Below are 14,967 nucleotides of genomic sequence, written 5' to 3'. Positions count from 1 at the left end.
TGTCAGTAAGTTGTGACATCACTTCCTGTACAGGGCGGCTACACGAAATGTGGATAACACTATATATGGAGATAGTCCAGTCCATCATGTCATATGGGACTACCGTCATAGAAAGTAGCCATTGTTAGGCCGGAGTCAATGGCTGTCTGTCTGACTGTCTGTACAGGAAGTGATGTCACATGACATACTTTTTATATATATATGTAAATATGGGGGCGTCTGTGTTAAAAAGGTTTCGTTGTCAAGCTCAACGTTGGGCATTTGGACCTATACATGGAGAAATGGAGCGAATCTGTTTGGCCTAAACATGGAGATGTGGAGAACACGTTGACAGTATTAGGCCTGGATCCAACTTTAAGTCGACGCACATGATTCCAGAAGTGTAGTGCTTATTCGCTCTTGTATCAAACCGGTACTCGAAACGTACTTAGAATTTAACATATTTTCTAAAGTAAATATGGGGGCGGCTGTGTTAAGAACGTCTCGTTGTCAAGCTCAACGTTGGGCATTTGGACCTATACATGGAGAAATAACCTAGGGTGTGAGCGATAGGGCCTTTCTGTGTGGAGTTTGCGTGTTCTCCCCGTGTCTCCTAGGGTTGATACCCTCACAAAAACATGAACAAACTCCCCCCAGAATGACAACAACTAGAATCGTCAGAGAAACGCTGTGGTTGGCCAGATTGTCAAGAATTGGCGTGACTTGCATGTCACCCTGAGGTCGCATTCCACCCTCGGGTGTCTTACTAGTTGCGACCGAAGGTCGCATATACTCTGAAGAACCGTGTCGCTTGAGTGACCTTCCTTCCGTATCCTCTGTGATGTCCTTCCGTATCCTCTGTGATGTCAGCGAGTTGTGACATCACTTCCTGTACAGGGCGGCTACACAAAATGTGGATAACACTATATATGGAGATAGTCCAGTCCAATAGAAAGTAGCCATTGTTAGGCCGGAGTCAATGGCTGTCTGTCTGACTGTCTGTACAGGAAGTGATGTCGATGACATGGAGATGTGGATAACACTATATGTGGAGATAGTCTAGTCCAATATGTCATATGGGACTACCGTCATAGACAGTAGCCATTGTTAATCCGCAGTCAATGGCTGACTGTCTGTACAGGAAGTGATGTCACATGACATACTTTTTATGCCCATATATGAGTCCTAACATGGAGATGTGGATAACACTATATATGGAGATAGTCTAGTCCAATATGTCATATGGAACTACCGTCATAGACAGTAGCCATTGTTAGGTCGGAGTCAATGGCTGTCTGTCTGACTGTCTGTACAGGAAGTGATGTCACATGACATACTTTCTATGCCCATATATGAGTCCTTCTGTACCACATCTCCATGTTTAGGCAAACTCCACACAGAAAGGCCCTATCGCCAACCCAACCTAGGGTGTGAGCGATAGGGCCTTTCTGTGTGGAGTTTGCATGTTCTCCCCGTGTCTCCTAGGGTTGATACCCTCACAAAAACATGAACAAACTCCCCCCAGAATGACAACAACTAGAATCGTCAGAGAAACGCTGTGGTTGGCCAGATGGTCAAGAATTGGCGCGACCTCGCCCTTTAGGGCGAGGTTGCATGTCACCCTGAGGTCGCATTCCACCCTCAGGTGTCTTACTAGTAGTTTAACTCCTGCTTCTTAACTGTGCCGTATTGATGTTTCAGCGCTAAAGGGCGAGGTCGCTTCTCGCCTTTAGGGCATCTTACTGGTTCATTCATACTATTGTAGGTACAACTGAAGGGAAAAAAAAGTTAACGATCCAAACATAATATCTCAGCACTCACTCTGTCACTCCACATATCTACAACTCCTTCCTTCCCCTCCACTAGCGCGCTAACCTCATCAGTATACCCAGGTTTATGAGCAATGAGCCAAGCTGTTGACAACATACCCAATATGGACGTAGTTCAACTGTGGACAGGCAGAAAACAGAGCTGGGTGCTTAACTCATATGCTGCCATTTAACAATACCTTCGTACTCTTTAACTGCCATTCGTCTCCATAGACTTCCATGTAATTCATAGTGCACGGATCATGCACACCCATGCCTAGATAATGCACCACGTGTGTCCACATTGCTCACAGCTTTCAAACAAAAAAATCCGAATGGAAATCCGTTCAGGCATTCATGAGATAGCAGCCATTATGTTTTACACTGTTGTGAGCTTGGAGGTCTGCTACCTGAGTTGTATGGGGGTTGTATGGGGGTTAAACAAGCAATTTCGCGATCGCTATCATGCCTACTAACGTTTTTGGGGTCCAAAAAAAATTTTTTGAAAAAAAAAAAAAAAAAAAAAAAAAAAAAGATTTTTTTTTTTTTTTTTTTTTTTATTTACGGGATTCACGGGCGTGGCAGGGTGGTACAACGGGATTTTTAAGGGATTCACGTTTTTGGCAGTTAATGAGTTAATGTAGAACTACTGAATCTTTGCTCTGTGTGTGGGCATGTCTCATTCTAAAGGTTCTTTCTTGCCCCGCCAAAGAAAGTCTCTTTCCTCCGTGAACACACGCAAAACCCCGTCAACTCTCTCAAATGGCTTTGAGCTCTACTGCCACGCTGCACTCTCACCATCATTCAAAAAAAAAAAGTTTTGAAGTTATTATGAATTTGACATGCAGCGTACGGACCCCTGTCTAAGTACTGGCAAAATGAGTTGAGAGACAGCAATGGATTTATGACAAATAACATCTGAAAATGGTGAATAGCTTCATCTGTAACTCAGAGAGAGAACTTATGGAACCAAATGGACCCTTTCTCTGAGTTACATAAACGTCGATTTTACAATATACTGTAAATTCGGATCTCAGAGATATAAATACCATTAAATGGGGGTCCGTAGCCTAATGCATTCAAACTGGGGGTCCTTGAAATTAAAATGGTTAAGAATCACTGCTATAGAGCCGTAAAAATCTGGCGTCTCTTTTCACATGGGGGCTGTGGAATAATAAGTGTCAATTTGGGGGTCCTGAAAACGTTCTGTCTGCAAGTTAGTCACTACTCATACCAGAGACATAAAAATACAGACATAGCTTCTCACGGGATAATATGCCATGAGAAGTTATATGCCTATATTTTAAAGTCTTTAGTGGTGCGGTTAGCTGGCAAGGATGTAATGCAGTGTGTTATAAATGTATTTTTAACAAGAGCCAAAACATATATTTGACCTTATAGACTTTCTGAAGATCGGGACAACTTATAATTATATTTATAAATCATTATTTTTAAGGCATATTTGCCAAGTTCGTAAATGCAGCCCACTGACTTACCATCAGTTCAGTTATGATTCATATTCTACCGGCTGGAAACCCACATTGGTTACACTTACTACTTATTAGCTCTCTCTAAACCCAGATGAGTTACTGGCTTCAGATCAATTCATGGTCTTACTTGTCCTTCTCTTTGCCTCCGCTGAAACTTGGATGCAACAGAACTCCTCCCATCTTCAGTTCATATTCCACGATCTTATCCAACTCCTAAGGAACATCGGGAGACATTTAGTTTAGTTTTTATTTTTTTTTACGGTGTGGCCAAAGCCCTGGCCAACTATAACAGGGTTTTTCTGCACATCTGTCCCCTCAAAAGTCAACTAAACACAGCTCATGCCGCCACATGCATGATGTCATGAAATAAAATCATCTCCGGCAATAAATAAACGCAGAACAGTCTGCAGAACAAGGAAACGCCAAAGTGAAATGCTGTGGAAGTTGTATCATAGTGTACTTGATAACCTTTTTTTCCTGTGAATCAAATAGTTACATAGACACTGTGCTTTAGAAGCACCTTTGTATTGACAATATAGGTGAGGTATCTTTTGGGATCGGCTTTCTCTTTTTGGGATTCTTAACATAGTTGATCAGGATCACTCTGGTCCAGTGTCATGTTGAGAACGACATCTCCCAAGTTCTTGAAGTTAATTCTTCTGGCCTCGCTTACCTTCTCCTCGGCTTTGTATTGTAAATACCATTTATTTTACATTGTGTTTTACGACCGATTAAAATAAATATATATATTCTCACATAGTACTGTGTTTTATTTGTCTGTAATTCTGACAGAAAGACCCCAATTGAAACAAGCCCAAATGCTTTTTTGAGGTATCCTTTTAGTTGACCTTGAACGAGTGAACTGTACTGTCATGAATCTGTACCCTTTCCTATGCAAACTTCTAATAAAGTCTTCAATCGATCTTCAAACACAACTTAAAACCTCCAGTACCTCTTTGATCCAGTGCCTGTACTCGTTGACTCCAAAGGTCTTCTTCAGGTACAGGCCAAAGATGTAGCCGGAGATCCCCTTCAGCACCCACTCATCAGCCCTGTAGGACACATGGATACAACCACATGTTACATGTTACACACACCGTAGCTACAAAATATGGATCACTCTGTAAATCAGAGATTAGTTTAAAGTACAAATGCATTTTTTAAGGGATAGGGAATCACCCCCAAAACGATCAATTTCTCACTCCATGCAGACTTGAATTCATGGATATTTTTTAGTTTTGTCGCATTCCTGAGACACAATTTTTAGGAGACTCTTTGTGTCTCCATAGGGAAACACTGCTGGTCACCAAAGTATTGGCTTAGGAATGCGACAAAAACATATCCATGAATTCAAGTCTCCATGCGGTGAGTAATTGTTCGATTTTTCTTTTTTTTTTCAAACTTTAAAAAAGGTTGAAAAGGTTGATTGTTATTGAGAATAAAAAAAATGCAGTTCCATTTTCACTTTTAATTGCACTCATTCATTTTAGTTTCTTTCTTTTTTTCCCGGCAACATCTCCAGCAGCTCTGTTGGCTGTCTGTTACAACTGCGATTCCCAGAATTCAAGGAATGCTACACCAAAGTTATTTTGGATATAGCAACAACAATATTTTCAGAAACCTTAGCTTCAATAAACACATTTCCAATTTGTTTCCTGTGCCGTTTCATTTTGGAGTGTTGGGGCAGACACTCAAGACTAAAAATAGTGAATATACCAGTGAAATATAATATCAAACATCCAGTAACTAAGTTGTAAGTGAACACACCTCATCCCTGCAATGATTACGTTACTGTGGCCGAATCCTTCCTCATGCAATTTCGCTATGACTTTTTGTTAAATGTATTATTATGTGGTTTTGTGAACACAACATTTATAACTATGAGCATGATGTATTGGCTCATAAAACCATGAATACCTATAACCATACAACCTTGGTGGGTGGCTTTTCACATTGAGTTAAATTGAACCAAGGCTGGCTTCAGTAGCCAGATGATTTCATTCGTTATAATAAACTTAATGAGTCCCTTTATTTAAAAAGCCATACAGAAATCTGACACCATTACTGAAATAAGTTATGGCTGTTTAGTGTTTTGGTCACGGCTCATGTATGAGTTAAACCTATTAAACCTCGTATGCACTCTTTTATACTTGAAATGCAACATACGGGTATGAAATCTGACTTATACGTAGATCTGCGTCTTGTGAGCTTTGCGCAGTAGTTCAGGGTCAGGTCAGTTTGGCAAATACACAGCACTCTCAAATTAAATTGAAGTCTTTCCGTCCTTAATCTCTCATCTTTACTTAAAGCACATGAAATCTTTATTTAGACCCAGTGAAATCAAAAATAAGTTTTTCACACTTTTAGAGCATATGTGTAGTGATAATATAGCCATACCTAACACTGGATGCCAAAAAAAGTAGATTCGAGTGTTTGTGTATTATAATGAAACAATTACAGCCCCTAAACAAAAACGTAACGCGTGATGACGAACGTCAACACTACTTAATAATTCATGAGGCGGTCAGAGTGATTGACAGGTGCCTGTGTCGACAATGGGCCGGGTAGACTGTCGAATAATTCATTCGCTGGTGTCAAAGAAGACGCCCGAAGTCAGTTCCCAGTTCCACTTACTTCTGTGTTACACCGAAATCGCTGACGATCAGCTATGCCTTGCAAGAAAATACATCATAGCTGGATCAAAAATATATATTATAGGAGATACATATAAAATTGGTGTTTATCGGCGAATACCCCCATATTTTCCCTTACAAATATGGATAAATGAAAGTGTTCTTCATGTAATTCCCTTTCTTTCAAAGGTGCTCAACAAGCAGCTAGAGCTGGCTGATTTCCTCAAAAGCTCCTGTCTTCAATTACAGGCCCCAGCTAGAATTAAACCACACCGATTAATTGTTAGCAGGCGATGCCACGCTTCTCTGAAATCAAAGAGGAGGGCTGACTCTCCCGGGGACTGTTCCTAGCACAATGCCAGCTCAACAACATCACCAGCAGGACAAATAAACCCCAAACCCCCAACACATCTGATGCTTGTTGTTTTGCAGCAGAGCAGAGGAGAGGAGAGAATAGGTAATAGGTTCAGTAGTAGTAGGTTCAATAGTAATAGGTTCAGTAGTAGTAGTTAGTAGGAGGTTCAATAGTAATAGTTTCAGTGGAGGAAAGGACAGGACGAGAGAAGTAAAGAGGAGAAGAAAAGAAGGAAAGGATGGAGGATGAAGGATATAATGCCTCCCCTGATGGAGGGGAAAATAACTGGTTGGAATAACGTGTTCCTTCCGCGCGCTACGTCCAACCGGGGAAGCTCCCCACTGTCAGGTCAGGTCATAAGAAGCGGCCTGCTAACTCCGCATGCATTGAAGGAATCATGAGCTCAGTTCAGGGCTCTCCCCAGGTTGGCAGAGGGAGAGCAGAGCCCAGGATTACAGCTTAGGCAATTGGCACTGGGTGAAAAATGGGTTACAAAAAGATTTTGGAGGGGGAAAAAAAAAGAAATGCAATACTGGGAAAGCAGAGAAGAAGAGATGTGGAGGAGAGGAAAAAGGATTATTGGTGAAAAAAGAGAAGAACGAACGGCAGAAAACAGCAGCAGAAAAGGGAGTGAGGGAGGCAGGGGCATGCGGGAAGGGAAAGGAAGACAGGGGCTTCATTGTTAGTGCGGATCAAAAGCTTGGACACCTCTGGTGAAACTCCGGCATCTCTGTCAACACTACTGGCAGCACTGGAGAATGTTAAAAGTCCTCGTAAGGGGCCTCCCAGCGCACGTGCGTACACACACTCACGCACACAAACACACACACGCACACGACAAGCGGTCATGTTGGCACATACAATCAGTCAAGACCAGCATTGGACAGACATCTGACTTTTAACACTCAAATACCTGGAACGCGCCCGAGTCGCATTAGATTTTAACCACTTTAACCATTATTTCATGCTTTAACTATTGAAAAATAGCAGATATGCTATTTTTGAAAAAAACTTGAAAATGTGTGCAAGTCTTTGAATATATTTGACCCGATCTTTGACACGACTTCTAAATCCTTCCTCTAAATCAGTGGTTCTCAAACTGTTTCTTGTCAAGGACCCCCAAAATTGCAGGTATTTGGCCACAGACTCCCATCTCAAAATATGTTGTTCCAGGGACCCCCAGAAGCAAATATTTGAGTTACAAATATTCGCTTTTAAATAGATATATTCAAATACTTGCAAAAATAAATCTTGTTTTTTCAAAAATAGCAGATCTACAAGCTCGCAGCGCGGCACTCGGTGCCGCGCTGCGAGCTTGTATATCTGCTATTTTTCAATGGTTAAAGCAGTCAATAATCCTAGGCCTAAATGGGTTAATGGTAATAAAATAGGTTACCACTGCAGTAAATCTCTCATCACAGACCACATTAAAGGTCTTGAGGAATAAACCACATTTAAAAAATAAAATAAAAGGGAGAGCAGCTTGAATCGGGAAGGGTTGCTGGCAGCTCATTATGCTCCAATGAAGTGATGTTTGCGACTGAAGAACATACGTTTTCTATCATATTGGAATCTGGCTGATGAAAGGCTAGTCCTATCTTTACCTTATCTGACCACATGAACCCCAGTATCCCCATTCTGAAGTGGGAGACCCGGTCAAAGAAACATTTGACCGGGGGTTTAATTAATGTGGTGTTGTCAGATCCAGACAACCTTTTCACGCAGACCAGGGTTGTTTTGACCATTTGGCCTTACGAGGTATTTATAAAAACAAACATACCCGTAATTGCCGGACTATAAGCCGCGGATTTTTTCCCATGTTTTGAACCCTGCGGCTTATACAAAGGTGCGGCTTATATATATATATATATAGATTTTTACAGCTAACGGCCAGTGGTTTAGTTTTACTTTGGTCTTTAACAAGGATTTATATATAGATTTGTACAGCTAACAGCCACCAGGGGCGCTCTAACGGGAAGCAGGAAGGACACCTGCGGCTTATAGTCAGGTGCGGCTTATATATGTAAACATTAGTTTTTTGTTCCAAATTTAGCTCGTGCGGCTTATATTCAGGTGCGGCTTATTTTAGTCCAGCAATTACGGTAAGCTTTAAATTCACAAATTCACTTTATCTGTCAGAAGGAGAGGTGTTTTATTAACCCATTTAAACCGGGAACGCAAATCTGTGTGTCGTTAGATTTGAACCGCTTTAACCCTTATTTTATGCGTTAGCTATTGAAAAATAGCAGATATACAAGCTCACAGCGCAGCACCGAGTGCCGCGCTGCGAGCTTGTAGATCTGCTATTTTTTTTAATCATGAAAATGTGTATAAGTCTTTGAATATATTGACACGATTTTATAAATGTCTTATAAATCCTTCTACTAGTACTAAATCAGTAGTTCTCATCAAACCTTTTCATGTCAAGGACCCCCAAAATTACATGTATTTGGCCGCGGACCCCCCCCCCCCCCCCCCCCCATCTCAAAATATGACGCAAATATTAGAGTTACAAATATTTGTTTTTAAAAATATATATTCAAAAAATTACAAGATTTTTCTAAAATAGCAGATCTACAAGCTCGCAGCGCGGCACTCGGTGCCGCGCTGTAAGCTTGTATATCTGTTATTTTTCAATAGCTTTCCTACAAACGTCAGTGACGCAACAGGTCAGTTCTGCCTTCAATCTCTCACCAGCGGACATCATATACTGACCTCAGAACAAGTGTTACCACACAACATCTGAACAGAATCAGTACTTTTCCATTACAGCAGACTCTGGTGAGTGTTAGCCTAGAACACAGTTCAATCAAGGCAAGTCTTGTGCAGGGTAGGCAGGCACCAAAAGGGGGGGAGAGTGGTTGGTGTGCGTGTGTGTGCGTGCGTGCGTGCGTGCGTGCGTGCGTGCGTGCGTGTGTGTGTGTGTGTGTATGTGAGAGAGAGAGACATTTTATGTAACTCAGTGATTGGGTGGCATATGTAATCAAAAACCTCTGGTAAGAATGGACACTGACACTTGTGACCAGAGGTGGAAAATGCACTCAAATTTACTTAAAGTGTTAGTTCACCTATTTTTGACATAAAGCTGTGTGAAATACTTGCCATTAAAATAGTGGTTACAAATGTATTAATTGATTACCAGAGTCCCGTGGTCAGAGTTCTAGTCAGTTTTAGATGAATATAAAGTAGTTCCGGTGATTTGGCAGGGGCTCATGGCCCAATCATTAAAAATAGATGAATCCACAAAACTAGTGTCATTTGTATTGTTGACCTATTTCTACCAAATAGACCAACTTTCTTTCAACTTTGACCCCTCTGTCACATGGTACTATTTTTTGTGTCCAGTATCACTACGCCGCTGCAACGTATTTCCCCCAAACAAGGTGCTTTGCAGTCAGCTGATCAGAACGAAACTTCGCTCTATATGGTAGAAATAGGCCAACAATATACATATACACAAATGACGCTAGTTTTGTGGATTCATCTATTTTCAATGATTGGGCCACACCAAATGGCCCCCACCCCATTGGAACTACTTAATATTCATTAGAAACTGACCAGAACTCTGACCACGGGACTCTGGTAATCAATTAATACATTTTTAACCACTGTTTTAATGGCAAGTATTTCACACAGCTTTATGTCAAAAATAGGTGAACTAACACTTTAAATAGGTTTGTCACCGATACATGCATTATGATTTTTCTGCAGTGTTGAACCTGATGATGCACCACAGTCTTCACAGACCAATGTTGTGGAATTCAGAAAAATTGGATCTCGGATTCTTCTCCCAGATTGCGTTTTTGGTCAAAACAAGCCCATTTCTACGGACCATAACTAAAGCACGGATGATCGCGGCTATAATTATTCATTTCCGGTTGAAAGAAAAGACGATCGGCTGCCGCTCCCGAAAGCTTGTGTCACATGGTGCTTTCCTGGTGCCGTCGAAAATAATGTTTCATTTTCACTATTGCTACATTTGTGTCATATTGTATAGCTATTGAGAGATATCTGAGTTATTAAATCATGTCCATATTGTGCAGCTCTAGCGTGCACAGGCACTCAGTCGCACCCTCCCTCCAGCAGCACCTAGACTAGGTTGTTTTCCTGCAGGAAACCCTGGAGATGACGCAGCGAGGGGACGGTGGCAGTAAAGCCTCCGACTACAGTACGCCCCGCCAGGAAAAACTCTGATGGAAATACTGCTTTGGTAGCGAAACATGAGCCACTACAGTATGTTAATACAATTAATATGGTGAATAGGAACTGCTGTGTCTCCGTCTATGCTTAGAGCACACCGGTATGCATGTGTTGGCGTTTCTGTGTATGCGTGTGTGGTTCCATACCAAGACATTCTGGAGATGAAACAGCCAAAGAACTGCTGTGCCAGGGCCTGGGCCAGACAGCGCCGTGTCATTGGTGTCTGGTCAATGATCATACCACTGTGAAGCAGGTTGGTGCTGGGAGGGAGCAGAGAGCAACATTAATGAACAAAGACTGATAGAAAGGTAGACGCAAAACATCTTCCTGGCCATCCCACTGGAAAATGCAGACAGACAGCTCTGTCTGCGACGCGTTGTGAGCTTGTAGATCGGCTATTTTAAGCATGCAACCGAGTATAAAATCAGGCGTTTTGGCGCCATCAAGGCCTGCCAAAATACATTTTAGTAGACTAAATCTTATGGTATTTAGTAGACAATGAAAAGGACCCCAAGGTAAACAAGCCATTAGCTTTCTTGGGTTTAAATCCTATTAATCGAACTTGTATCCGAACTGTACTGTCCTGTGCTGTGCTTTTCCTATGTGAACTTCTAATGAAGTAATCAATCAATCAATCAATCAAAAGCTATTCTTTTTATACATAAGCCTTTATGCAGACAGACCACAACTGTCTTTTTATTATGCTCACCTGAAAATGCTCATGGAAGCATAAGAAGACACTTGTACGTAGGCCTCGTCCACGAACACTGTCTTGAAGCAGGCGTACGGGTAGCGGCAGGTCAGGATCTCCTCGTAGAACTCAAAGATCTCGTGGAGAAAAGACATGGAGTGTTTGAGCAGCGGCAGGAGCTGGGGGAGACAGAAATGTGTCACCTGGAAGGGGAGAGAGAGAGAGGGAGGATAGCAAGGAAAGAGAGAGTTACACACTGGACAAAACATGGTTGACCATCAATCCAATACGGAAGTTCTCAAACCTTTTTTAGGCTCAGGTTACCCCTGTAAATAACCTTTTCATCCACGGCACCCCTGTATTACATTGTTATTTTACAGTACCTTACGTTTATGTAAAATAAGTAAATATTTCCCCCTAAGATACAATGTTGAGAGAATATCTGTTCTATTTCATACCTCCTAACCGCCAGAGGGCGGTGTATGAACACCGTGGATAAACATCACGCGCTTGCGCAGAGGTCGAATTCTAATAACAACATAGTCACCCGTGACCCTGTGTGCCTGTGCGTGAGCACGTACACTGCCTACATAGGCATAGCCTGATTTCAGACTCTGCGCTGGAGCTTAAGAGTCTGAGCCTGAGCCATTGTGTTGAGATTTCAAAGGGGAGGGGATTTAAAATTTGAAATTCCCAATCACAAGCGATCTGGTGGGAGGGTTGTGTTTGACTTTTGCACACAAAACAATCCCTCCTCCCCCTCCCCTCAATGACATGCACCCAACAGGTCAGTGTCTTTGATGTTTCACTGATTAGAGAGAATCACTAACGAGCTACTCGACACTTGTATGGCTCAATCAATGCCTGCAGTTCGGAGTCCTTTTGAAGTTCAAAGGGAGCAATTAAGAACTCTGGTGAGCCACGCAGCCACCCCTCCCTCCACTGTTTCTGTAGATTTTTTTCCGTCTTGCTTTGAATTCATTGGTCGGTTCGCCAAGATACGGCTTTGAACCGAATCAAGAGACTCGTCATATGACATATCCAGACCAAGAGATGCAGTTCACTCAGAGAGTGGGCGGGTCTATTGGCTGGAGCCAGGCTAACATAGGCAGGACGCACACAAGGACCTCCCTCTTTCATCTTTTCGCCTAGAGCGCAGGTCGACACAGCAGATGCGTTGGAGTCTCGATAACCTAAACCTATATGGTACGGTGGGAGCTGCGGTTTTCGCCCTCCTAGAGACTACGTGGACTGCAAGGTTTACCCTGTTCAAGATGGGACTGAAAGCAGTACGGTAAGTAACGGCTGATGATAGCCAATTGCTAATATACTAGCGTCGAGAGTGGTTTTCGCTCCATAAAGCTAGTTGCATTGTATTGTGAGTTTGTGACCCACGTGTGTAGCACGTCTGCCGTTCACTATAGCGTCGATAGTGGTCTTCGCTACATAGCTATTGGTGAACCCTGCAAGGCAGCAGTGTGTTGGTGTATGGTTGTTTAGCGATAGCGCTATTAGCCTAACCAGCGTGGGTCTGCGGCTAACGTTGGCATAGAGAGCGGTGTTCGCTCCACAAGCTAACGTTAACGGTCGCTTGTTTACAGCGTTGCACAGCACACGGTGCTGGCATTTAAAAGCGTGTAGCATAGAGAGCGGTCTTCGCTCCACAAGCTAACGTTAGCTGTCGCTTGTTTACAGCGTTGCACAGCACACGGTGCTGGCATTTAAAAGCGTGTAGCATCAGAGAGCGGTGTTCGTTCCTTCGCTACAGTTAAAGCTGCTATAATCACCAGTCATGCAGAACGCATGTGCCCGGTGCGCCGCCGCTTTGGATATGGAGGATGGTCATGACTGGTGCCCGCGCTGTCTCGGCATTGACCATCTGAGGCAAGCCTTGACGACGGAGGCGTGCACGAATTGCAGCTGCATGGCCTTGGATGCGAGGAAGGCACGGCTGGCGACGGCTGAGGGCAGGGACATGCCTCCATCAGGCATGCCAGTCTTGAGCCCAGTGAGGGGGCTTTCTAAGAGCAAGCGCTCCCATAGTAAGGACGCATTGGCCAAGAAGGCAGGCGCCAAGAAGGGCCGTCGTGAAACGGCTGGTGGGGAAGGTGCAGGTGCGAAAAAGGTGCGTCAGGAGGACCAGCAACCCCCGTCGCACACGGTGGACTCACTGGCCGCTGAGTTTGCTCAGATTAAGGCCCTGCTCTATAACCTGCAGCCCCGTACCCCTACCACCGGTGCTGCTACCGTAGGGCCCCAACGCCATGCTAGGCAGCTGGGCCTGGACCATGCTGCAGCATGGGCTGCTGGTTTGGAGGACGTCCTGTCTATATCGGCCTCAGACTCTCTCTTCACAAATGAGGTTTCATATCATGAGGAGCCAGTTGGAGAGGCCCCTCGCTCTGAGTCGGGCTCACAGGGGTCAGGAGCAAGTACTGCTACTACTGCAACCAAGGAGGACCTTCAGCTTGCCCTGTCGCGGCTGGGCATTGAGGTCTCTACTGAAGGGCCCCAGCTTTCCAATGAATTCTTCAGGCATAGGCCGGATCCAGTTTTCTCTGTGCCGCCTTCGAGGGCTTTCATTGCGGAGCTGCAATCATGCTGGGCAGATCCCAGGTCTAATCGTCATCCATCGCAAGACCGCAGGGCCATGGGTGCCATGGCTGACGCGGCACAGTTTGGTTTGGACCATATGCCAGCGGTGGAGAATTCAATCGCTTCCCTGGTGGTGTCACCAGAGGAGGCCCTTAGTCAGGATCCTAAATGTCCACTGGCCCAATGCAGACTGACGGATGACTACATCACCAAGGCTTATGAGTCAGCAGCTCAGGTGGCGCGTGTGGGGAATTCGATGTCCCACCTTGTCCTGGCCCTGGACAAGTCTCTTGTGGCGGCGGGGGCGGATGCGGCAACACAGAGCCTGAGTGAGGCTTCACTCAGGGCCTTTGCCTACATGGCTAAGGACCTGGGAAGGGTTATGTCCACCTTGACCTTGGCTCGTCGCCAGGTCTGGCTTGCTCAGGCCCCTGTGTCAGCGCAGTGCAGGAAGAAGCTCTGCAAGCTGCCTGTTGCCCCAGGCCAGATTTTTGGGCCCTCAGCTCAAGAGGCCCTGGACCGCTGCCTTGAGGTGAAGAAGTACAGGCGTCAGTTCGCAGACTTGTGCCGGGAACCCGCACGGCAGTCAAGGCGCACGGGCACTCAACGCTCAGCATCTGGTGGTCAGAGCGCTTCATCATCGGCGGCTAGAGACTCTTCGTTTCGGCACGACCAGCCCCAACGAGCGCCCCCACAGCCCTCTTTTAGGGAGCCCAGAGGTAGGGCTCCCAGGCGTGGGGACGGCCGATCATCCAAATCATTCAAGGGCCGGGGGAGTCGAGCGTGACTCCCCCGACCCGGGCCCCAGCCGGTTCACCCCAGAACATCTAAGCCGCTGGGAAGCCCTAACTTCGGACCCCTGGGTACTTTCCACCATATCCGGAGGATACAGGATTCAGTTCAGACGTCGGCCCCCAGCATTCACCGGGGTGAGGATGACCGTGGTCGACGATCCGCTGAGGTCTCAGGCCCTCAGACAGGAAATTACAGAGCTCCTAGTGAAGGATGCCATAGAGAGTGTACCTGGTTCAGCAAGGCTAAGAGGGTTCTACTCAAATTATTTTCTTATCCCAAAGAGGGATGGCACACTTCGGCCAATCCTCGATCTCAGGAATCTGAACCAATTCCTGAAGACTTTTCATTTCAAGATGGTGCGCCCAGTGGACGTTCTCCAAGCTGTGGCAGCAAAGGACTGGTTCACCAGTATAGATTTAAA

At 44.6% G+C, this 14,967-nt stretch overlaps 1 protein-coding gene across 1 annotated transcript in view; it reads right to left on the bottom strand.

The window, feature by feature from the left end:
- Positions 1 to 14,967, bottom strand: part of taf2 (TAF2 RNA polymerase II, TATA box binding protein (TBP)-associated factor) — a 57,989-nt gene that overhangs the window by 32,570 nt on the left and 10,452 nt on the right. The window contains exons 7-10 of the mRNA XM_080746042.1: positions 11,175 to 11,359; positions 10,612 to 10,725; positions 4,230 to 4,329; positions 3,405 to 3,490 (exon numbers count right to left, since the gene is read on the bottom strand). Of these exons, the coding sequence (XP_080602168.1) occupies positions 3,405 to 3,490; positions 4,230 to 4,329; positions 10,612 to 10,725; positions 11,175 to 11,359 (485 nt within the window). The remainder of the gene's footprint in view (positions 1 to 3,404; positions 3,491 to 4,229; positions 4,330 to 10,611; positions 10,726 to 11,174; positions 11,360 to 14,967) is intronic.

Source organism: Nannobrachium achirus, assembly GCF_963921795.1.
Source record: "Nannobrachium achirus genome assembly, chromosome: 2".
Lineage (NCBI taxonomy): Eukaryota > Metazoa > Chordata > Actinopteri > Myctophiformes > Myctophidae > Nannobrachium > Nannobrachium achirus.
Note: the sequence above shows the minus strand (reverse complement) of the source record. Positions and strands in the feature narration are given on the sequence as shown.